This window comes from Erigeron canadensis, chromosome 4 (genome assembly GCF_010389155.1).
Source record: "Erigeron canadensis isolate Cc75 chromosome 4, C_canadensis_v1, whole genome shotgun sequence".
NCBI lineage: Eukaryota > Viridiplantae > Streptophyta > Magnoliopsida > Asterales > Asteraceae > Erigeron > Erigeron canadensis.
In genome coordinates, this window is record NC_057764.1 from 36,137,849 (window position 1) to 36,161,938 (window position 24,090).

The window sequence follows — 24,090 nt, forward strand, 5'->3', positions numbered from 1 at the left end:
GTTCATATCTTCATAGAATGTGAGATTGAACCCAATTAAGCTGGGATTGAGGTTTTTTTTTTTTAATACGACAAGCTGGGATCAAGTGTTTGGGCATAAATCTAACTATCTATCAGACTTCAAATCAGTCTGTCGTGGGTAACTGGGTATCCATCCTTTTAAAAGTTACGACTTTTTATGCATATGGATATTTGTGGTGTCCAATATGTTAGTACTACTTTAGAAATTCTTACTTGGTCCAATACATAAAAAGGAGCAGTTTTTAACAGCTACAAATACAAAGTAATGTAAATTCAATTAAAGTTGGATACGTAGATTTTTGAGTTATAATTTGCTACAACATATTAAAACATAGTATTGTTAGATGGTCTTTGTTCCACTTATATATATGAGTTGTATTTCCAATGTAAGAATTGACTTTCTCATAGCTATCATGGTTTACGAAGTTAGGGGTGCAGTGGAACATTCCAACGAGTGCTGCAAGATGATGCTTAGTCTTCGTTACCCGTTTGTTTCTTAAATTTTTTTCATGTAACAGTCAATTTTTTTAATTGTAAGCTTGGTCTATGTTTTCTCATCCTTTCCGAAGAATATATCTACAACACAAAGATTTAGATAATGTGAGAAAGTTTTGAGCAAAGATAATAATATCTGTGTTTGAGTAATGATAAAATAACTTATTTCAAATGAACTCCATACAACTTTGTATCTACCAATCTACTTCACACCATGAACCTTTTAAAAAGAACATTTAAAACACAGTTGCTATAATAATTTATCGACCAATTATAGCTTTCGATTTTTTAAAATTAACTTTTGTTTTCAATTTTGATTTTAATTTACATTTTTTTGTTTTTCATCACAAATTTACACTTTTTACCCAATAATTTTAATATAACAAATAAAAATAATAGCTAAATATATCTAATAGAATAATAACTTATAATTATCCAATTAAATAATAATTAATATATATCTAATAGTATGTTCTATCATATAAAATATAAAATTAATTAACTAAAATAAATATAATTTAATGTAAATATATTAAGATTTTAGGAGTAATTGTACTATTACTTTTTATTGAAGTGTTTTTTAGTAATTGTTGTGACGCATATAAGAAAAATAAAACATGTAAAAATATCTTAATATATATACTATAAGACAGTTGAACTAATGACTTATTAACCAATCACATCGTTTGATTTCATCAAATTGACTTTTGATGATGTCATCATTTAGATAACTACAAATTAAAAATTCTAATAATTATTATCAAAATATATTATTATATTAGTATTTATATTAATTTGTAAAAAAAATATCATTAATTTACACTTTTTTTGTTTTTCATCAATAATTTACACTTTTTAACCCTGAATACTTAATTTATTTTTATTTCTAGCCATCAACTTAAGGAGATTTTTTTTTATAATTTTTGAAAAAAGTTACAAAAATTATTTATATTTAATTTTTTAAATTTACAATTGTCATTCAAATCAAGAGTCCTAATTGTTATTAAAGAATATGAAAACAATCCGAATTGTTGTTTAATTATCATAGGATAAGTGATTGATAATAAACCTATTCGTGTTATGGGTCTCATCATGATCAAATGACTAACCTGTGATTATTGTACTACAATTTGCAAAGTATAACAGTACTTAGAACAATATATATCTTCAAAATTATAAGTTTTTATATTGAATATATAAACATCTAATATTAATAATATCGTAAATCTCGTGTCAGTGTTGGACACGGGTCTAATATCTAGTAATTTATTATAAGAAAAACATATAACACTGTCATTTTCTAATTGTAATTGTAATATTTAAGATATTCTTCATCTAAACATAACATATTATTTATGATGGTGTAAACTAAGAATGTAATACATCATGTGTAACAATAAAACAAATAAAATGATAGTGACCTATTATGATTTTTTAATATTCAAATATCTCTAAGTATGTCATAATTTACAAGTTTGATAGACATATTATATTATGTAGTATACAAATATCGCTAAGCATGTCATAAGCTTTAATAACTTAAATGTATAAAGATCTAATATTGATAATATCATTAGTCTCTCACGGTCATAAAATCTAGTATCAATACTATTAAAAACATACTTTGACTTAGATTAAATACAGCAATTGTACCACGAGCTACAAATTAATAAACAAAGATCATTTGTATTGGACGAAAATTCAGCATGAAGTTGTGTTTTTGATACCCTCTATGACTCAAATTTTTTTATTTTATTGTTATATTTAGAAAAAAAGTTGAAGGGTGTCATTATCATACTTCGAACCGGAGTTTGCTCTAAATAAATAATTGAGGCTACATGCATATAACTTAGTTAATAGGGCATTTAGTGAATTAATTATATTAAACCACTTTGTATTATAATCCTAGTAACATGGGAGGAACAAGTATCCAGGTTTCTATCAAGTTGACCCGGTGTGGGCAAACGAACCATAACAAATCTTTATTCATTAAAAATTTGGGTTGCTTATATTCATTTGTTTATTTTTATAAATGAACACAAATGAACACCGAATATACATAAGTGGACAAACATATAGGTAAAAGATTATAATTCAAATCCACCATTACAAAAGAAAACATTGACATGGTTTAGGAATTAAAATAAATATTTATTTTATAGTTTTCTATTTTTCCAAAAAATAAATATATATCAAAGTTACAACTTACGAATATAACAATATATTACTTATAAACACACATAATAAACAAACATAAAGAAACAAGTATTCATGAATAAATAATTGAATGTTTATAAACATAAATGAACTATTTGTCGCTATTCATCGTAAATAAGGCTAATATGACCGATACACCTAGGGGTGATCAAAATACGGACCAACCCGTCAAACCCGTTTAACCGTCCCGAAAAAACTGAGCCCGACCCAACCCGTTAATTATATGGTCCGGTCTGCGGGACTATATTTTATGTAATCTCGGGTTGCGGGTCGGGTCGGGCTAACCCGAGGAAAAACCCGCCAACCCGAACAACATTGACATTACATTGTTATATGACTCATGTAAACTCACAAAAATATATATTATATATTATAATAATAATATTATTTATTAGTATTTTTATATATTTATATATGTATTTCAGTATTTGATTTGGTTTTGAATTTCATCCAACACACTTTTTTTTTTTTTTATGTAAAATCATGTTAATAATGTAATTAGGAATTCTCACATAATTTCTTAATGTTGTTGTTGATAGTTAAAGCACAACCAAAACGAGAACCATAATGAGATATTGTATTGTAGTTAAACAATTATTAAGAAAACCATAAAAACACTTAAAAACCATGAAATATATTGTTGTTCTCCGGGTTACGGGTTGGCCCGAAAAAACCCGAGCCCGCATGCTAACCCGGACAGGACTGACTCAATGAAACATGGGCCGGTCCTCGGTCCACATATTTTGTATTTTTCGGGTTACGGGCCGAGCCGGGTTGAGGTTGGGTCGGGCCGTATTGAGCCCATGATCACCCCTAGATGCACAACATGTTTTTTTTTTTTTTATAATTTATATCTGGCCAGAATCAACAAATAAGATTTAGATCAAATACTTGACACTGTTTCTGTTTGAGACAGAAGTTAAGGTTTAATCTTTACTCTTTGCAAAACCGAGTCCCTTTCAACTATATATAGACCTAAGAAACAGTCTTTTTACCATAGATAAATTAAAACGGTCTAAAACTCATCTCATCCCAACCGTTAACCTGTAAATTTGTAAAAGATAATATGAAGTGTTATTTACTGCCTTTTATATGGATGGAGTCACGGAACCCAACGCAAGGTTAGGTAGATAGTGGATATTACTCAGTCATGGAATGGAGGCTTACAAGCACGCGTATTATATGAACCCACTAGTTATCTTATGTTATCTATTAATTAATATTATTATATTACTCGTATTATTCAACTTCAACCAGAAGCAAATATCTTTCTTTAACTATATTTTACTTGTATAACAACTTACAAACTAAAAACCATTTATAGTTTTATACGTAGACACAGTTACACATGTATGTGTAAAACCATAGATTTGTTTCTTTCTTCCTTTATTCAGCATTCATTTGACTGCTAAATTTTCCGATCAAGAACCGGTCTAGTCAACTAACCCATTTGTCTCGATCTATCTATCTCTCTCTATATATTACACACAAACTTTATTACTCTCATCAACTTTCCTTTCTTTACACAACTTTTTTAATACATTTTGATCTTGAACACAACCCACCACAACATTTTCAAATGGGCAAATCATTTCACTCAACTTTGTTCATTTTGATAACCATATTAACCATAGCTTATGCACAAAATTGCAACACTGTTACATTCTCAAACAACAATGTGTTTGCAACATGTGTTACTTTACCTGTTTTAAACTCACAACTTCATTGGAACTATCATCCAACAAATGCTAGTGTTGATGTGGCCTACCGACAAACCGGAGTCTCAAACTCACAATGGGTGGCTTGGGGACTTAATGTTGGTGGGTCTGGTATGGTTGGAGCTCAAGCTCTAGTTGGTTTAATAAGCTCCAATGGGTCGGTTCAAGGCTATACTTCATCGGTTAGTGGTTATGGGACTGGTTTGCAGCCTAGTGACTTGAGTTTTGATGTGCCTAGGATCAGGGCTGAGATGGTTAATGGTGATGTGGTGATTTATGCAACTTTGGTGTTGCCTGCTGGGAGGACTAGTTTTAACCAGGTGTGGCAAGTGGGTCCTGTTACCAATGGAGCTCCAGGGATCCATCAGATGGGTAATGCTAATAGGAATTCAGTTGGGAATGTGGACTTTTCTACTGGCCAAACCACGGCTAACAGTGGTAGCGTTGGTGGTTCACGGCGGCGCAAGAGAAATGTAAGTCAACTATTATCATGTTTTATTTTATTTCAAGATTCAAACTTAAAGATGGTATCATGGGTTACTAAGATACCCACATGGCCACATGATAAAACCCAAATAAAGGAGTATATTTCATTATTTTGGCACAAACTGTTGACTCTACTCGACTCGTTTGAAGCCCTAGTTGACACATCACACACCGATAGACAAATGACATAAAACTTACCTTTTAAAGATGTTGCAATGATATCATATGTACTGGTTATGGATCTGGATGATGACTGAATGGCTTAAACAGACTCATGGAGTGCTGAATGCTGTGAGTTGGGGAGTAATGATGCCGATGGGAGCCATGGCTGCAAGATATCTAAAGGTGTTCAAGGGAGCTAACCCAGCCTGGTTTTACATCCATGTTACTTGCCAAGCTTCAGCCTATATTGTTGGTGTAGCAGGATGGGCCACTGGACTCAAACTAGGAAGCGACTCCACCGGTATCAGATATAATACTCACCGCAACATCGGAATTGCTCTATTTGTCCTTGGGACTATTCAGGTATTGTCAGCAGATCAACCGTCTTTCTTTTCAGTCTTTGCATACGACAAAACAAACTAACATATTTGACATTGTGATATTAGGCGTTCGCTCTGCTCCTGAGACCAAAACCAGACAACAAATACAGATTTTACTGGAACATTTACCACCACAGCATGGGATACGCTGTCATCATCCTGAGTATCATCAATGTATTCAAGGGGTTAGATATCTTGGACCCTGAGAAGAAGTGGAAGAGGGCCTACATCGGAATACTTATCTCTTTGGCAGTCAATGCCGTTATTTGGGAAGCTTACACATGGTTCATTGTTTTGAAAAGGAAGAAAGAAGACAAAAGAACACATGTGGGCAATGGCTACGGCCAATCGGCATAGAGGTGACGCCTGTGGCTAAACGATCAAATGCTAATTTATATTCTATGTTTTGATGATTTATTGAGAGGATTTATATTTTGGATATGACTGTAATCTTTTTAGTGGTATATATTATGTATTAAACATTTCATCATTCGACTTATTCTAAATTGAAAAATAAACAAATCTAGACTAAGTTCAAATTACTGATCTAAGAAAAACAGTTACCATTCCATAAAACAAAAGAAAATAATGGCAACCTTCAGATGTGAAGCATCTAAACAAAACCAACTACCATGCCTTCATATCATGTTAAATAGAAATATATGAAGGCATTTCTTCTACTTGGTTCAACAGATAAAAAAGAGTTACCAAGCAACTAGTTTTAGAGTGTTCGATTGGTGGTTGATTAGCATGAAATTTCTTCGCATTGCTTCAAAGTCGAGCATGGTTGACCCTTCAGCTCAAGGGTGGCAATTTCCTTCACCACTTCAGCTTTGTCGGATTCAAATTGCTCATTGGCTGCAGCAAAGTACAATTGTTAAACATCTTGTTAGAGTAGAATAAAACCGGAATAACAGCTTTATATACCTTTTTCAAAACTGAAGTCACTAAAAAACCGAATGAGTTTGCTCCTATTTGCAACTAGCACATTCACTATCTCTGGAGGCTTTTGCTGGTTAGCAGGGAAAAGCTATACCAAACAAAAGAGAAAAATGATTACAGAAAACATAACTAGCACAAGAAGGCTAAGAAACCAGGATTAAAATTAACTATCATACATTGGAAGCAGCATAGTTACCTTAAACACATGGAAAGCTTCTACCTGTATGGTCTTATTCGAGTCCTAATAAATCAAAGTATGAAAATGGTCAATATCCAGTGTACAGAATGTACATATGTCAAGTTATTGCAATTGAGCAGACGTAAAGTAGATACCCTAAGAAGATTCATGAGAATCCTCATGTTGTCCAATGAGCACACATATCGAACCATCACAGAGGCATTTGAGCGATCCAGTAACATTGATCCCAACAGCTGAAACAATTTGCAGATTCTCAGCAATAACCACAGTAGTGAATAAAAGATAAGAAACAATCAAAAGAGCTTTTGTACATTCAATCAAGTGAATAAATAATATATATATATATATATATATATATATATATATATGGAATGATACTAATACACCTAATCTTCTAAGAATACCATGCGGTATGCCAATGAAGAAGATGAAATACCAGTACACTTTTAATAATATAGACACGGAGGTAAAAAAACAGACACCATACCATTACAGCATTCCTTCTGGTAATGTAGTTGGAAGATTCCAGCAATGTATTGTACTCCTTGAAGAACTGAACCAAAAATATATAATTCAAAAAAGAAGGAGCTACTGTTGACTTGTGCGTGGTCTATATTAAATAAAAGAGCATTGTAGGACACAACACTTACCCAGTCATAATTTTTGGAAAGAAAATCAGCAACAGTTGACTTGTGCCTGGTCAATAGGTCCTGAAACAAATACGAAAGAACAATCACAATGTTATTCAATAATAGGCAAAATTTCACAACATACATAGATGATAGATATCCTAAGGATTGTTCGATTTTATCATTTTGATTAAGGTGTCATGCTTTTACCTTACTGAAAGAAGCTTACTGAAATAAACTATACAAGGCAACAGGAATCTTAAATGATAAAAAGGGAAAGAAAGAAAAGCATGAAATGTGTAACTAGTGCTGAAGATGTATGCTAAGAGCTTGATACACAGAGGATGTCACAATACTTAACCTTAAAAGTTGATGCTGCGTCTGATGCTATTTCAAAACTTGGATCTTGTATGTACCTGAAGAACTTTTTAAAGTGATCTGAGTCCAGGATATACCTGTGAAACAACATGGAATGTAATATTACAATGTACCACGTGCACACAAAATCATCAACAATATATAGCAATACAAGTATATAACAATAAAAAAAACCCTAGATATGGTCAATGATGCTTACTTTGCAGCAACTTGATGCCGAAGACATTCTCTTAAAATTGCACCATATGATATAGCAAGCTCCGAGTCATCACAACTGAAAATTGAACATGCTTATATTAGCTCAAACATGATTCCTAAAACAAATGGACAGCTTATAAATCGAAGACTCAAGACCAGAAGCTTATCATGGGTGATTAAACAAAGCTACATAGCATACGAGACATAAAAGTAGCAAAAAGCACAGTCGATAACATAGGACTCACCCAGGTATCAGCATAGCCAGAATGTCTGCATTTTTCTCCAGGTATTCAGAGGCAACGAATCGTCCATTTACTCGTTGGTTCTGCAAATTTGTGATGACATGTGTAACATCTTGACGTGTCTGCAGGATACCAAACTCATTGCTTTACAGCATCGAAAATAAAAATTAATCAAGAATTAATCATTACTTAAATTGACCCCGAACAGTTAAAATACAAATAGATACACCCCATCCCATAAGTCCTACAAGTAAAGAAGGTTCATGTCACATACCCCAGGGTCCAAATCAGGGAGGGAAGCAATTAACATGCGGAAGGTGTCTTCTTTGAAAAACTCTTGTGTCAACTTTACACAAGCGTCTGCTGCTGGTTCTGACCGTTCATCTCCATAAAGTAATGTTCGTATTTCAAAAATCACTTTACTTAATTCACCAATCTGCACCATGAGTGCAAATTTCAGAACAAGACTTACGTTCCAACACACAGCCAACAACTTCAAAAGCACATACAATTCCAAGTATCCAACACTTTCACAACTACACAACAAAAGCATCAGCTATAAGTCACCACATAGAATGTCGAATTTCATATTCCTGCTCAAACTTTAAATAGTCACACTTGCTAAAATGTGCATCATACATTTCCAAACCTTCATCAAACTTTCAAGTCACCAAAACCTATAAAAGGTACTATATTATACATTCTATATTGTGTATCAAACTTTCTACGTTTCCACGTCATCAAAACGGGGACCACATCACCGGTACACATGATATATAGAATACGTTCAGACGACATTCTTATGTATGTACCAAACTTTCTAAATAGTCGCGTCGTTAGACCACCCGTTTTCAAGCTAAACACAACACAATCCTTCATTCTAGAAACGTATGACCGAGTGTTTCGTTATTCGATAACATGTTAGTCCACCATATAAATCACCACATCACGAGTTCACATAAAAAAGGGCACGTACTATTTCAATTTATCTAATTTCAATAAAGGTCAAATTATATACAATGTAATATATAGCTATAGATATAGAAAGAGAGAGGGGGGGGGGGGACCTTTTCATCGCGTTTGGATTTACGGATGGAGGGATTGGGAGCGGCGAAAGGAAGGAGAGAACGGAGATGGTGGACGAGGTCGACGGGCGACCGAGGCTTTGATTTGAAAAGCCCCTTCATTGGCATGGTCAGGGCACAACCACAGATTATTAGGGTTTTTGCTTTCTTTCGAACCCAAACAAACACACAAACACCCTTCTATCAATCAATTCGGATTTTGATTGGGGCTTAATATATATATAATATATGCTATTTAAAGTATTATTATTATATCGTATGTGAATGGAAAGAAATGAGATATATAGATGATGATACTAACTGCTTAGCCCCCTTTCTCCGATTTAGCGGGAACTATTCGTATGTATAAAGTATTCTTTTTTTTTTTCTTTATATTATTTTATATTTATCATTATCTATTTTCATCACCTAATTTTTAATAACTGTTATATAAATCTTTGAGAGCTATTGTTCGGCTCAAACTCAAATACTTATCAATTTAGTTTAATTTGGAAATTTTCAAGGATAGTTTTAAACGTGTTAATCAATTATCCTAAGCACACGCAATTAACAAAATTATTTGTAGTCAGAAAATTAATTTGGAAATTTTCTAGGATAATTTTAAACGTGTTAATCAATTATCCTAAACACACCAATTAACAAAATTCTTTGTAGCTAGAAAATTAATTGATAGATAATGTTGTCTGACAAATTTATTTTAGTGACATTATAAATAGCTATTTTTTATTTTTTGAATTTAAAAGTATAATAATTTTAAATTATAGAGTATTATATATGGTAGAATCTTATTAACTAGACATCAGACCTATTGGCTTTATTGACGCGCTATATCGCTAACATAGCTATTTTAATTGTGTGACACCAAAACATGACGATTCTAATTGTGTGACAATAATGATTAACAATTCGAGTCTTGAACTACATGTTTTTTACTTTATGCTACATATCTACATCATAAACGAGGCTGACTTTGGAAGAATGTAAGGGACGAAAGTGAGGTGTTTCACCCCTTCAATGGCCCATAAATTTTAAAAATTTTTATTTCAAGTTTGATTCGTAAACTTACAATGCCTAAGAACATCTTTATCGAGGAAATATACACAAAGAATGAGAAAAAAAAGGAAAAAAAGGATAACAATAAGGCAATAACTATAACATTGGAGCTTCAATAGTGGTAGCACAAAGCACTGGTGGTTCGAGTTTCAATAATAACGATGGTATAACCGTTATAGTGGCGATAGACAATGAGCTTATAATTAATTACTATTGTTATAAGTTTAGGTTAGAAATAAGATGAGTATAAATTTAGAAATAAACAAATATTTATATAATCAAATTAATTTTACTTTTTATCTAAATTTGACACTTTTTGTCTTTGCCAATAAACATTTGTGACTTCATTTATATATATAGAAAACGATTCAAGATGATGTTCAAACAGTATATGGCATTGTTACGTTACGCCTAATTGGAACGGAAAGGTAGGCAAGAGGATGATAGATTGGTGGCGCGACGGCGGTGATGACGATGACAACGGCGATTGTTGGTGGTGACAGGGGTGGTGTTGGCGTAGTGTTTTTGTTGAATTTATAATATTTAAAATTATAACAAAATATAATTTGCTTCGAGAATAACAAAGTGTGAAAATACATAGTGAGAAAACAAATTGCTACCACTGGAGCTTCATATACAAGTTGTATTAACCAGGGCCACAAATATCAAACCTAAAGATCAACAACAACCTGTTAGAAAAAAAAAGAAGATTGAAGCCATGTTTGTCCTACACAAAATGGCTTCATCTTCAACATTTTCTCACCCACTCTTCACTTCATCTCTAAGATTACCCACAAACCCATCTTCACTTTCTTCCCTTTTCATAAACCCCATTCCCAAACACTCAAAGTTTCAATCTTTTTATCTTTTTAACAAACCCCATCACCGCTTTTCATCATCTCCGGCCTCCGCCGTCGCCACTGACCCATCTACCGCCGTCGCCGCCAATGACAAGAAAATTTCCGATGAAGGTATTAAAGAGATTGAAAAAGTTGTGCTTCCCACTAATGAATCATCACAAACGCTCCTTAGAATTCGTCACACTGTAAATTCATATCTCCCCCTCTTTTTGTTTTTTTGTTAATGTTGATTTTGTTGTGTTTTTCACTTTTGGAAGTCAAAGTTTGTATCTAGAAACTGTGAATTTATTTGGATTTTGTTGTTGTATTGATGAAATTTTGGTTACATTTTAAAGCTTGTAAGAAAATTTAGTAACTTGGAAATTATGATGTTAAATTGTGATAGATTTAGATTAGAAATATTATGTTAAATTTGGAAATTATTATGTTAAATTGTAATGATGAAATATTTGTTACATTTATGCTTTGAACTTAGGGTGTGGATGTTTAGTAAACATGGAATTAGGTAGAATTATGTGCAATGTGATGTGCATTTCGAGACTATTAACGAATTGTATGTGAGATATAGTGTATGTAAGTTGTAACCGCGTAGATGATTGTTTGGGCTAAGTGGTTATATTTTTGGATGCAGTGTGCTCATGTTATGGCAATGGCAGTTCAAAAAGTCTTTCCGGAGGCTAAAGTAACGATTGGTCCATGGATCGAGCATGGGTTTTACTATGATTTTGATATAGAGCCTTTGACGGATAAAGACCTAAAGAAGATAAAAAAAGAGATGGTAAGCTGTTCAAACACTGCTTATGTTTTTTTCCATACTTTGTTGGGTTGTAAACTCGGGAAGTTATTAATAGGTTGTTGTTTCAGGGTACGTAATTCGTTATTTAATCATCTGTAGGATCGTATCATTGGTCGAAATTTACCTCTAGTTAGAGAAGAAGTGACAAGAGAAGAAGCTCAGAAAAGAATAACCGCCATTAATGAACCCTACAAAATGGAGATCTTGGATAGTATTAAGTCAGAGCCTATTACCATATATCATATTGGTATGACTTGTCTTACCGTATTTCTAGCTGGTTCAGTTTGACAGAGATCATATGAAACTCATGAGTCCAATGCTAACAATTGGTTTATAGGTAATGAATGGTGGGATCTCTGCGCTGGTCCTCATGTTGAAACTACTGGAAATATTAATAGACGAGCTGTACAACTTGAATCTGTTGCGGGTGCTTACTGGAGAGGAGACGTAAATAAACCAATGCTTCAAAGAATTTATGGCACAGCATGGGAGAATGAAGAACAGCTGAAAGCATATTTACATTTCAAAGAAGAGGCCAAACGTCGTGATCACAGGCGTCTTGGCCAAGATCTTGATCTCTTTTCTATACAGGTAGATAGTCCTACACAATATTGGGGCAATTGGTTTTTATTGATTATTTGAGGAGGTAAGGTGGACCGGGCAACAGGGTAACCAGTCAAATTGGGTTGGGCCAAAAATGATTTGGGCTGAGCCTCCTATATCTTTATTTCCTTGTTATCTGTATAACTGTATTTGTAATCTATGATTTTATGAAGTAAGTTGGGCGACTTGTGACACGTTTAAGTGTTTAACCCTTTTGTCCCATTTTAAGTATGTTCTTAAGTATCTATCAAAGTATCATAGCTATTACAGTAAATCAGATAATTTATTTTAGATCAAATGATATATGCATTTAAGTCAAAGTTAGACAAGTTATGATGTGTTTTATTCATTAGCCCGTCTTTTTTTTTGTATGTTTTTGCATTTGGGTTGAAAATTGACCAACTTTTATATTATTGGGTTGAAATTGCTACCTCTTTTTTTTTTTGGTAAAAGGAAAACGTTTTATTAATGAAAGACATTTACAAAAAAATGCCCTCAGGGCCCCCCACAATATATAAAGGGGACCTGTGATGCAGAAAATGTATCATCTGAATGACTGGACATGCCCAGAACACCCAAAATATATCAAAATAAGGAAACCACCATGAAAACAGCAACTAGCAATCTAAACAATAAGCATGTAAAACAGAGCTAGTTATTCATCTTCATGAATTGAGCAGTCTCCCATGTATCTGACTCGACATCCTCCTCCTCATCATCTTCGGCAGGTTTGACAGGGTTAGCAGATGGAGTGCTAACCTCATCAGTATTAACCTGATAAAGTGCATCATACTGGTTCCTGGTCTCAACAATGCCATCTCTTGTGTAAGCATAATTTGTTTAACCATTTGTTGTATATATACAGGATGATGCTGGTGGAGGGCTAGTGTTTTGGCATCCTAAAGGTGCTGTAGTGAGGCACATAATTGAAGATTTGTGGAAGAAGATTCACTCTGAACGTGGTTATGATCTTTTGTATACTCCACATGTAGCAAAAGCAGATCTTTGGAGTGTTAGTGGTCATTTGGATTTTTACAGAGAGAACATGTATGACCAGATGAAGATTGAGGAAGAACTTTATCAGCTTCGTCCGATGAACTGCCCATATCATATTTTAATTTACAAACGAAAGCCTCACTCTTATCGTGATTTTCCAATTCGGGTTGCAGAGCTAGGAACGGTTTATAGATACGAGTTATCAGGAAGTTTGCATGGGCTTTTCCGCGTTAGGGGTTTTACTCAGGTAGATCTTTTATCTGCCCTTGGGCAAAAATAGGGGGATGTTTGAACTCTATCAGTAATGACATCATAAGAAAGACAATTTTTGTGAAGAAAGGAAACTAAGTCTCATGAAATGGAAGATAATTTTTAAATTAGATTAGATGAAAAGCTAAATCGAAAGTTTGTTTTGTGGCTTTTGCCTTTAGAAGATCACTTCTGCTGAAGTTTGTATGAAACTGATTATTTGGACCTAAATAAATAGATTAATAGATATTATGTGTTTATCCAGACACTAAAAACTAATTTTTATCGACTCTCCAAGTACATCTAATCAGATGATGTGTTTCAAATTGCAAATCCACATCCCCTAACGTTTATATGCATTGTATTTTGATGTGTTAGCTTCTTATTAATTTTACTCGATGTGTTTCTATTGTTAATTTGTAGGATGATGCACATATATTTTGCTTAGAGGATCAAATTAGAGATGAAATCAAGGGTGTCCTGGATCTTACAGAGCAAATGTTGCTCCAATTTGGATTTGATAAGTATGAAGTCAATCTTTCAACTAAGCCCGAGAAAGCAGTTGGGGATGATGATATATGGGTCAAAGCAACAGGTGCGTTGAAGGATGCCTTGAATGATAAAGGATGGACTTATGAAATTGATGAAGGTGGTGGCGCCTTTTATGGCCCAAAGATTGATCTCAAGATTGAGGATGCCCTCGGCAGGAAGTGGCAATGTTCCACCATACAGGTATGTATGATTATGGACTTGCGATTTGCTTTTGTTTGTGAAGTGGACCTGATAAATTAGAAGTACTATTTTCGATCCATTTACTTATGAACAGGTCTATTAATTCAGGATATGTTTATCTTTGACGTCTCAAATGTAAATATAGCTTAAAAGGTAACATGTCAAACCTGTGGAGCCTAAATCTTTTTATTCAAAAACATTACATTTGATATAGGTCTTGTAATTATATATGACAAAATGTGTTGTGGGTCATCTCATTCTGACCCACACAAAAATTATCCATATTATGATTTTTACCCATCTCACCAAAAGTAATTTCAATCAAGTTGTGAGTATTATAACGGTAATCAAACAAAATTGTCTTTGTAGGTTGACTTTAACTTACCTCAACGTTTTGACATCACATATATTGATTCAAACTCGGAAAGGAAGAGGCCAATTATGATTCACAGAGCGGTTCTTGGATCTTTGGAGCGTTTTTTCGGAGTTCTTATAGAGCATTATGCTGGAGATTTCCCTTTATGGCTCTCTCCTATTCAAGCTCGAATTCTACCAGTCACTGACACACAGGTAACATAAAAGTTGAGGATTTCTATATTTTTGTTAAATATCTATTATACTGTTTCTAGTTCATGATTCTAACATGAAAAGAATGTCCTTTTCAGCTCGATTACTGCAAAGATCTTACCGAGAAGATGAAAGTCAGTGGTATACGAGCCGAGTTGTGCACAGGTGAGAGACTGCCCAAGCTCATTAGAAACGCAGAGAAGCAAAAGATACCATTAATGGCTGTTGTGGGACCTAAGGAAGTTGAAACGCAGAGTGTTACAGTTAGGTCTAGATTTGGTGGGGAGTTAGGAACTATGGATGTTCACGATTTTATTGGAAAGATCAAGGATGCTGTTCACAATCGAACCTTTGTTTGACTCGATTTGTATATGAAGATTTTTGGTGCAAATGATAAATGGTTGGTTAGTTATTTTGGTAGACATACACATGTAAAACAATTGCATTCAAATAATAACACATTCACTGTTCTTTATGCATTTTGGCTAAAAACTTCATTAGTTTCTTTCATTTTGTTCACTATGCATATAAAATATATATTGATGATTAAATTGAGTAGTAACTAAAATGAAGGGGTTAACTTAATTCATTTCTTCGATTAGATACCTTAATTTACAATTTTTTTCTTTTTTGGAAGGAATGCAATCATTCAAGAAATTAAAGTTTGAAAGACGGAAATTTAATGGAATATGTTTTTTTTAAAACTCAAGTGACATTCTTTCCCCTCCACCCCAAGAAATGCAAATCCCAAGAAGTGTTTACATTCTAACAAAGTGAGAACATAAAATTCAATTCTAATTTTATCAGATTTTATTAAAATAATCAAAGTCCAAAACTTTTAAGTAGGTTGTTTAATACCAAATTGGGACTAACTCAGTACTCACTTAATATTACGGTGGTCGTTGCAACAACGGTGTGGTGGTGAGGACGACTGTTGATGGTGGAGCCGTGTAGACAGAGCCGAGTGGTATAAGTTATTGATATAAAAGTAATTGATGTAAATGGTTTGATAAATATATTTTGATAAATAAATGATAGATTGTGTAACTTAATTATTAATGTTAACTGATTAGTTTAGATAAAAATATTTTAAAGAGTGTTATGTGTAAATATTATACATATTTCTAACGTTTTCAAAAATAAAGAGTATATTTTTTTTTTTATATCATAGTATAGATAATAAGAAAGTTTAATGCTTTTTCAACACGTACACTTATTAGAAGAACTGATTATATATCTTCATTGTTGAAACCTTACAATATTATTCATCCAATACAGTAACATTCACGGAGTTACAGTGAATATTATTTTCACTTACAAGTTATATATCACTGACTTATAATAAATGGATTAAATCCAATATAATAATATTATAGCTAGGTTAAGGATCGGAAGTACGAGTAGTACTTTTCCATAACGAACACTAATTAATCGGCTCAATAATGATGGACAATATCTGATCCATGGCTCTAGCCTCATCTGGTTCTTTAATGCCGTCTCCATATTCAAAAACACAGTTTGAAATTCTAGCAAGGTTAATCGCCATATCGGTCAATGAATCTTCGAAATCTTCTTCAGTAGAACAAGCAATTATTCGTGCTTCGATCAGTTTCCTCCATGTTTCGTCAACTAGAGTTTTTATATATCCGCGCGCAACTTCCTCACAAACACCATATTGATGCTTGTAACATAATATTGCATTCGCATTTCCACCTTTGTCTATCTCATCCTGTATATATGTATATATATAGATCAGAAGAAACTAAGAAACTACTAATATATATATGTATATATAGGTTTTAGGTAAAATAAAACAACTATTAAAGTAAAACAAATAAAACAATAGGTTTCTTTTCACTAAAAGTCACTGTGCATCATGAAAAATCATTGTGCATCAATTTCTTTGTGAATCGTCGTGCATCAATATAACCATGATCTAAGGGTCAAAATTTTGTCTTATTTGTTTTACCTTAATACTTGTTTTACGATACCCAACCCCTATATATATATATAATTATTAAAACAGTAGGAAACCGAATGATTCTAAATCCTTTAAAAAATCAAACCTATTTTAAAAATATGCCACGTAGGATTTATCCTATGTGGCATCTCCATACTTCTTTGTATATATTTATTTATATATATAATATATAATATTTATATTTATATTTATATTTATATTTATATTTATATAGAGGAATTGAATTAATTAGAAAAATATTGTATGGAATATTATAAATATAACTTATTTATTTGAAAGACTAACGCCATCCGAAATCTTAATAAAATTGCATTAAATAAAAAATCTCTCATACATCCAAATTTTGATTAAAAAAAATCAAATATAATTAACAAATCTGAATCTTTTAGATAGATAGATCACGGGCTACTTGACAGGGAAAAATGATACAAACAAAAACAGATTACTAATAATAACTAAATTTTTCTGAGAATTCTAATATCCTTTAAGTTCTTGAGCTTCCATTAATTTTGTTTATTTTGGATTTATTGATGACAATTAAAAAAAGTTATATATAACTCAGAATTTTCCTAAACAGGATTTTATTTATTAATTATCAATATCATTATCAAAAGCTTTGGTAAATGAATTAAATAGCCGCACATTGTGCGGGTAAAAAACCTAGTATATATATATAAGAATAGTAAAAGGTGCGTTACATGCATCTAGCTACTTTATCAGTATAATGAAAGCTACAACATACCGATGAAATAGCCAAATCATTGTAGAGTCGAAAAAGCATTGATGACCATTTATAAAGATCACGACACTTTTCCAAGGACGATTCAATTGCATCTTTTCCGAAACCGCCATGATTCATTAAAAAGTAGCCATAAGTATAACCACTCCTGAAGCTGATCTCCATGCGTTATCGAGATAATCTTCCAAGGATGGTATGCAATTTCCATGAGCCCATGTTGCTTCTACAAGGAATGCTTCTACTAATTCTCCCCACTATTTAATTAACAACATGCATGCATATATGGTTAATAATAATTGTGGGATCAATTAAGTTCAAAGTAACACAATTAAGTAAATATACTACATACTAACCACTTTAGAAAGGATTGGTATGATGTTTTTTCCACCATGTGTAATTAAGGTCTCATAACCCATTTCGTTGACAGTGTTGTAAAGAGCAAATCAGGACTCCAAAGAGTTGGCTTGTAAACAGATACATGACTACTATTAGTAGCTAGCTCCATTTCAATAAACCACCAATACTATTTGATCACCCTAGGTAGGTAGGTATCTTTCAATTTAAGTTTTATATATTGTATCAAATATCTATATTTGAACACCTGCATGCCATTTAATTTATATAGCGAGGTCACAAACAAAAAGTTACATTAACTATATTGGTCCATCGTTACCATCAAAATCTGAAGTCAAAGAAACAGTACTCCTACAAAATTGGGTGGTCTAGCTAGCTAGCTAGCTGGATAAAACTATATGGCACAACATTTAGGAATTAATTAATCTACGGACACGTACTTCCTAGTTAGCTCAAGTGTTTACCCCTATTGATCATCGTGCCTTCGGGCAGATTAGTAGGGGTTTTCCCCCCATCGGGTATTTGAAATAGGCATTTCTACTTCGAGAAAGCTCTCTAACGTGGACCCGGTTAAGACAACGTATGTTAGACCTCACGTTGTAGAATCGCGACACGAAGTTCCAAAGCGAAATTCACCTTTCAAAAAAAAAATTAATCTACGGACACTAGCCAAAGTATTTGGTAGTTGTGGATGATTGTGGCGATCAACATCGATCTTGAATTATGGTGGCATGCAACCGGCAATAATTACCCAATGTCCTTAATTGCCTTCAAAACGTACGATCTATGCTTAATATAGAGAAATCACGTTATGTAAACACATTTCTTAATTACGAAATCAACTCTCCGCGCGTGTTTTTATTTTACGAACGAAATCTATCAAACATAAGAAATCAATTCATTTTCTTTTCACTAGCTTAATTACCAAACATACATGGGTTAATGCAATAGATCGATATTATTTTCTTTAATTTGCCCAACTATATGTGGTATCAATATAGAAAAAACAATACTCGATCTTGACTTGTAATTGGTTCGTTGTCTCCTTTTAACTGTTAGACATCAATTATATGTAAATAGAGTAAAACCTCTATAAATTAATAAAGTTGGGACCAAGATATTTTATTCAATTATCGAGATATTATTATATCGATAAATTAATAAATTATTAATTTAAAAAGGTTCATGTATCACTTTTAAAATTTTCATATCCAATGTACATTCACACATTAAATGAAACATGAGTCCAAAGCAAATTGCTTTCGACACGATAAAATTCGATTAATGAATTCAATCGGCTCAAGTAATTTAAACAATGTAAAGTATGGAGAAGACATTCGTGAACTTGAGAGCTTGATTATGGGTATGTATTATTAGCACAAAACGGATGTGAATGAGCTGCAAGATTATCCTGGTGATAATAATGAATGTTAGTGAGGTTCAAAGCATTTAAGAAATTGTGATAGATACTGTTCAAAATCTAGTTGATGATGAAGTTGAGGATGATACAGTAGTTTTGAAATCAATCACTTGGATAACGTCTCAACTCATAAATGCAATGTAAAAATATAAAGATATATTCAACATAGATTTAAAGTGACTATAGATTCATTTTTTACTAAACCATATTAAAATTTTAGAATATTTAAGGAATTATTAATTTATAATTTTGATGGGACCTATATATTTACCTTGGGGTTTCAAAAAAATTATTATCTTATTATTTTATTGATTTGTGTCCAATTTTGCACTGGTCCCAAGTTGGGACAGGACATATTATTAGTTTTATCGAGGTTAATTATTAATTTATCGAGTATTAATTTATAGAGGTTCTATTGTACACAAACATCAAAATAAATGTAAGAGAAAATTCCATAAAAGAATGATTTTTTTACTTAAAATTCCTAACAAGATAGGAACATATATAGGTTTCGTGTAACGCCCCAAATTTTCTAAACAATACAAAATGATATCAAAGAACTAAAAGAGCCAAAAGGGCATTAATCTTATTCAAAAAATCAAACCAAAGTCAAACTTAAAAGTCAACTAAACAAAACATTCAAATTACTAATTCTTGAATTTAAACTCTAAAGCCGAGGGGTTGCTAAGACCACTTCTATCTACTCTCTTCTCTCGATCCCGAAGCCCGCTTGATTACCTGCCGTATAAGAAAGAAAAAAAAAGAATACGGCTGAGCAAAAAGCCCAGTGACGGATATGACAAAAGCTGAATTATAATATGAAAAGCAGAGACATAATTCAAAGACAACTTATTTTCAAAACAAACTTATTTCAAATCACACTTATTTCAAATCAAATACAAATAGGAATAGGTTCACCAATAACTTATACTTAACAAATATTATACTTAACAAATCAAAATATACTATAAAATCAAGCTTCATAAAATAATGCACATAAGAGTCAAACAAATAACTTATCAAAAGGGCCGAATGAAATCATAGGGTAGCTACTCCACTAATCATTCATTTATGGTGCAAACGTCTCGTATGACACTACGAAAGCGCCCACCGTCAAACTTATCAAATTATGCTAGGACCGATCCATACGCCTCCTAGCAAAATATCAAAGTGCACATTACCACTCCCGGGTAATCAAAAGGAGACATCGTAGAACAAATCAAATACACCGCTACAGCCGGTGCCACGTCATCGGTGTCATTATAACGCGCCCATGGAACCTCCATAGATAGGTTACTCTTATGCATATCTTAAGAAACCGTTTTGACCGACTTATATATATATGTACTTAGATATATCAAATGACAAACTTAGTTTCGGACAATTAAATAATAATTATATATATTTTGAGACTTTCAAAAATATTGACTTAAAACCACATCTCCATCTACCCGATTCTTACAAAATTTCTATGGAGTTACTTATAAACATTCGGGCCAATCAATATGATTCATACTATGCGACTGTATTAATTTTCGTGGCCAACAAATTTTTGAGGGACATATCATGAATCACAATATGCGACTGTATTAATCTTTTAGGGCCAATTAATATAATTCATAATAAGCGACTGTATTATCTTTCGGCCAACGAATATTCAAGGGACATATTAGTGTACAAATCATTGCATCAAATGTAACACACCAAACCCACCTTTTTCGAGACAACTTTCGAATCGGGTTTCAAGAGATGGTTTTGACACAACCATAAATAATAAAATATTATGATTTCCCAATTCACAATTATGAAGGCAATCTCGTTAGTACATCAAAATGGGAAAATCACAATATTATACAAAGTCTAGCAAACGGATAATCTTTCAAATAATATACTATATTACTTTATATACAAATCAAAAGGAGTTTTGAGAAGAAAGATTTTACCGGAAGGATTGTATCGACAAGATCATAATAATAACTAGAATATCCGTACGATATTATATATATAACAAATAAGGTTTTGAGAGAAAGAATTGTACCGAAAAGCTCCTAATAACCTCTAGAATATCCGTACCATTATGTATAATAACAAATAAAGTTTTGAAGGAAAAGATAGTACCAAAAAGTTCCTAAGACGATCTAGAATATCCGTACGATATTATATATATAACAAATAAGGTTTTGAGAGAAAGAATTGTACCGAAAAGCTCTTAATAACCTCTAGACTATCCGTACCATTATGTATAATAACAAATAAAGTTTTGAAGGAAAAGACAGTACCAAAAAGCTCCTAAGACGATCTAGAATATCCGTACCTTATCGCTGATCACAACAATTTCAACAGTGCAAGAGCCACCAACGAAACGCGATCATCAAACCGAATCTAATCATATACAAAAGTATAAGCACAAAATTTATTCAAATGCGAAGTATATAATATCCTTCATATTTAGTGAGTTTAATATATAGTCTTATTTTAAATATTATCATAATACAATTTTTGAATTATTCCATACGCATATTATTACAAACTTTAAGAATTCTGATCCATTACTCTATACAATTATATTTCTAAGTCATGTTTCACATATCTCCCCACATGAAACTGCCATCACCAAATACTAATTATTTGTCATGTTAAATTTTATTAATAGCCAATAGTCTATATATAACCATTTCGCTTTTCTCTTTAACCATCCGTTCAAAAGCAAGGTGACATGATAAAAATATATATGCATACTATCTAGCAATCTTTTTATAAATTATTTAACAGAAACATGATTCTACTTATATTATATTATGAAATATTCAAACTTTTCTTAAGTATCAGTGTAGATATGTACTAAAAAGGTATATTTTTATAAATAAAAGAAAACCCATATTACATCCGAGTCTAAGAAATTAATTATTCTATATATATTTATGGACATCATACGTAAATATTTTTCTTATAAAAGTTTGAAAGTGTAATGTTGATTAGTTATCATAATAATCTATCAATCAACCATAAAACTAATTCATTTAAAATAACAAAAAAATGGTTATCATGTGTATGAAAATGTTAAACGGTTTATTGAATAAAATATAAAAGGCTTAGAAAATTACCAACAAAATGATACTAGATGATACTGGAAGAGCCTTTTACTATGTAAATTACTTGATCAAACTCTTCGCCCTATATTTTCATGCTTTCCTTTTTCACCTTCATAATCCCAACCTTAAATCATCATTTTTTCTTTCTTCTCACAACCCTAAATATTTTATTAAATCTCTTCTCCTGATATCCTTCTGATATTCGTACGAAAAAGAAGGCATGGAAACCGAAATATCTAAGCCTATAGAATATGGAGTTTAGATGTTAATTACAATGACATTTAGTCTAGCTTTTTATCTACTATTTTTATTGTCATCCGTATATATAACTACAACATATCTCATACAAAGAGTCATTTGATTAATGGTAATTTATTGTCTCATTTTTAAGTGCCATAAATTTTATTGATTAGATAATATTAACACATATATGTTACTTTACATCTTCCATTCGATTTCGATGATACATCACACAAGTTCTAACTTTGTTTAATTGGTAACATTATTAATCCTTATCTTCTTTTTATCGTAGCAAAGATAGATTAGTTCTAACTATAAATCTATTATTATTATTATTTATTATTATTATTATTATTATTATTATTATTATTATTATTATTATTAACAACTAAAGACAAAATCATATTAATCTACATTTGGTCTTATTTATAGTGTTTTAATTTATGGGGTATTACATTTCGTCTATTAAAATGATTTTTTTTATAAAATTTCTCAATAAAGGTAATATCGTTATTTATTTATTTTTATCATTAGTCAACCGTTAAGTGACATGTCGGCATGCCACATCATTAAAAAAAGCTCACGTGAACACCTGATGTGGCATTGCAGGAGGGTATATTAATCAACCTGATATATATAAATCCCAAAATTAATGCATATCTATGTTCATTATATCTAAGAAAAAACATAAACAAACAAAAATCTATCGTAACAATACATATTCAGAACCAAACATAAAGGAACTTCAAAGAAAATCAATCTAAATCATAACCATCGGAACCCGATCCACAAATTAATCATGTCTAACGCACTATCAATAATTGACACACACATATATATTTTCCTTATTTTGAAACCTATTTTTTTTTCAAGAACCATGAGAACTCTTAAATTATGTATTGGATCACATACTTTTTTGTTAAATCATATGTGAAATGCTATAAAAAAGTATGTTGTAGAAGAAAACTTTTTTAAAAACCTTCAAAATAGCCTTTCTGAACTTGTGAATAAATATGTTCACGTTTTCGTTCACATGTGATCAAACGGGGTTTTGAAAAAAACTTTTGTCTACATACATATATTTTATAACATTTCTTCTGCATACATATATCAAATGGGTATATATAAGGTTTGTATCTATTTTACTCGCGTTTGTTGCCACTACAAGTCGCCACCGCCACACCACCGCATTGCACGGGTATGTGTTTAGTCTCTTATAAAACAAACCCAACCCCCCTCCTTACTTAATTAAGATTT

The 24,090-nt window shown here is 32.1% G+C and overlaps 4 protein-coding genes across 5 annotated transcripts; 2 read left to right on the plus strand and 2 right to left on the minus strand.

Annotated features, from left to right (window-relative positions):
• Positions 1 to 4,171: 4,171 nt before the first annotated feature.
• Positions 4,172 to 5,968, plus strand: LOC122598244 (cytochrome b561 and DOMON domain-containing protein At5g35735-like). The gene is made up of 3 exons (XM_043770846.1): positions 4,172 to 4,923; positions 5,207 to 5,461; positions 5,545 to 5,968. The coding sequence occupies exons 1-3, from the start codon at positions 4,312 to 4,314 to the stop codon at positions 5,833 to 5,835; spliced, it is 1,158 nt and encodes a 385-aa protein (XP_043626781.1). The 5' UTR covers positions 4,172 to 4,311; the 3' UTR covers positions 5,836 to 5,968.
• Positions 5,969 to 6,053: 85 nt separating this feature from the next.
• LOC122598168 (putative MO25-like protein At5g47540) lies at positions 6,054 to 9,420 on the minus strand. Its single transcript, XM_043770768.1, has 11 exons — positions 9,134 to 9,420; positions 8,341 to 8,502; positions 8,070 to 8,188; positions 7,826 to 7,900; positions 7,610 to 7,703; positions 7,270 to 7,329; positions 7,107 to 7,172; positions 6,754 to 6,852; positions 6,617 to 6,661; positions 6,406 to 6,508; positions 6,054 to 6,336 (listed from the first exon to the last, which is right to left on the minus strand). The coding sequence occupies exons 1-11, from the start codon at positions 9,257 to 9,259 to the stop codon at positions 6,224 to 6,226; spliced, it is 1,062 nt and encodes a 353-aa protein (XP_043626703.1). The 5' UTR covers positions 9,260 to 9,420; the 3' UTR covers positions 6,054 to 6,223.
• A 1,443-nt stretch (positions 9,421 to 10,863) lies between these two features.
• LOC122595244 (threonine--tRNA ligase, chloroplastic/mitochondrial 2) lies at positions 10,864 to 15,482 on the plus strand. 2 transcript variants are annotated; one of them, XM_043767578.1, is made up of 8 exons: positions 10,864 to 11,249; positions 11,696 to 11,842; positions 11,960 to 12,107; positions 12,198 to 12,451; positions 13,329 to 13,706; positions 14,132 to 14,440; positions 14,810 to 15,010; positions 15,106 to 15,482. In XM_043767578.1, the coding sequence occupies exons 1-8, from the start codon at positions 10,923 to 10,925 to the stop codon at positions 15,364 to 15,366; spliced, it is 2,025 nt and encodes a 674-aa protein (XP_043623513.1). In that variant the 5' UTR covers positions 10,864 to 10,922; the 3' UTR covers positions 15,367 to 15,482. The 2 variants fall into 2 exon arrangements, with proteins under 2 accessions (XP_043623513.1, XP_043623514.1); XM_043767579.1 differs by lacking the exon at positions 10,864 to 11,249 and having other exon boundaries at positions 11,777 to 11,842; positions 11,929 to 12,107.
• Positions 15,483 to 16,220: 738 nt separating this feature from the next.
• On the minus strand, positions 16,221 to 18,299 carry LOC122598507 ((E)-beta-ocimene synthase, chloroplastic-like). Its single transcript, XM_043771101.1, has 3 exons — positions 18,081 to 18,299; positions 17,731 to 17,981; positions 16,221 to 16,736 (listed from the first exon to the last, which is right to left on the minus strand). The coding sequence occupies exons 2-3, from the start codon at positions 17,890 to 17,892 to the stop codon at positions 16,431 to 16,433; spliced, it is 468 nt and encodes a 155-aa protein (XP_043627036.1). The 5' UTR covers positions 17,893 to 17,981; positions 18,081 to 18,299; the 3' UTR covers positions 16,221 to 16,430.
• Positions 18,300 to 24,090: the final 5,791 nt, after the last annotated feature.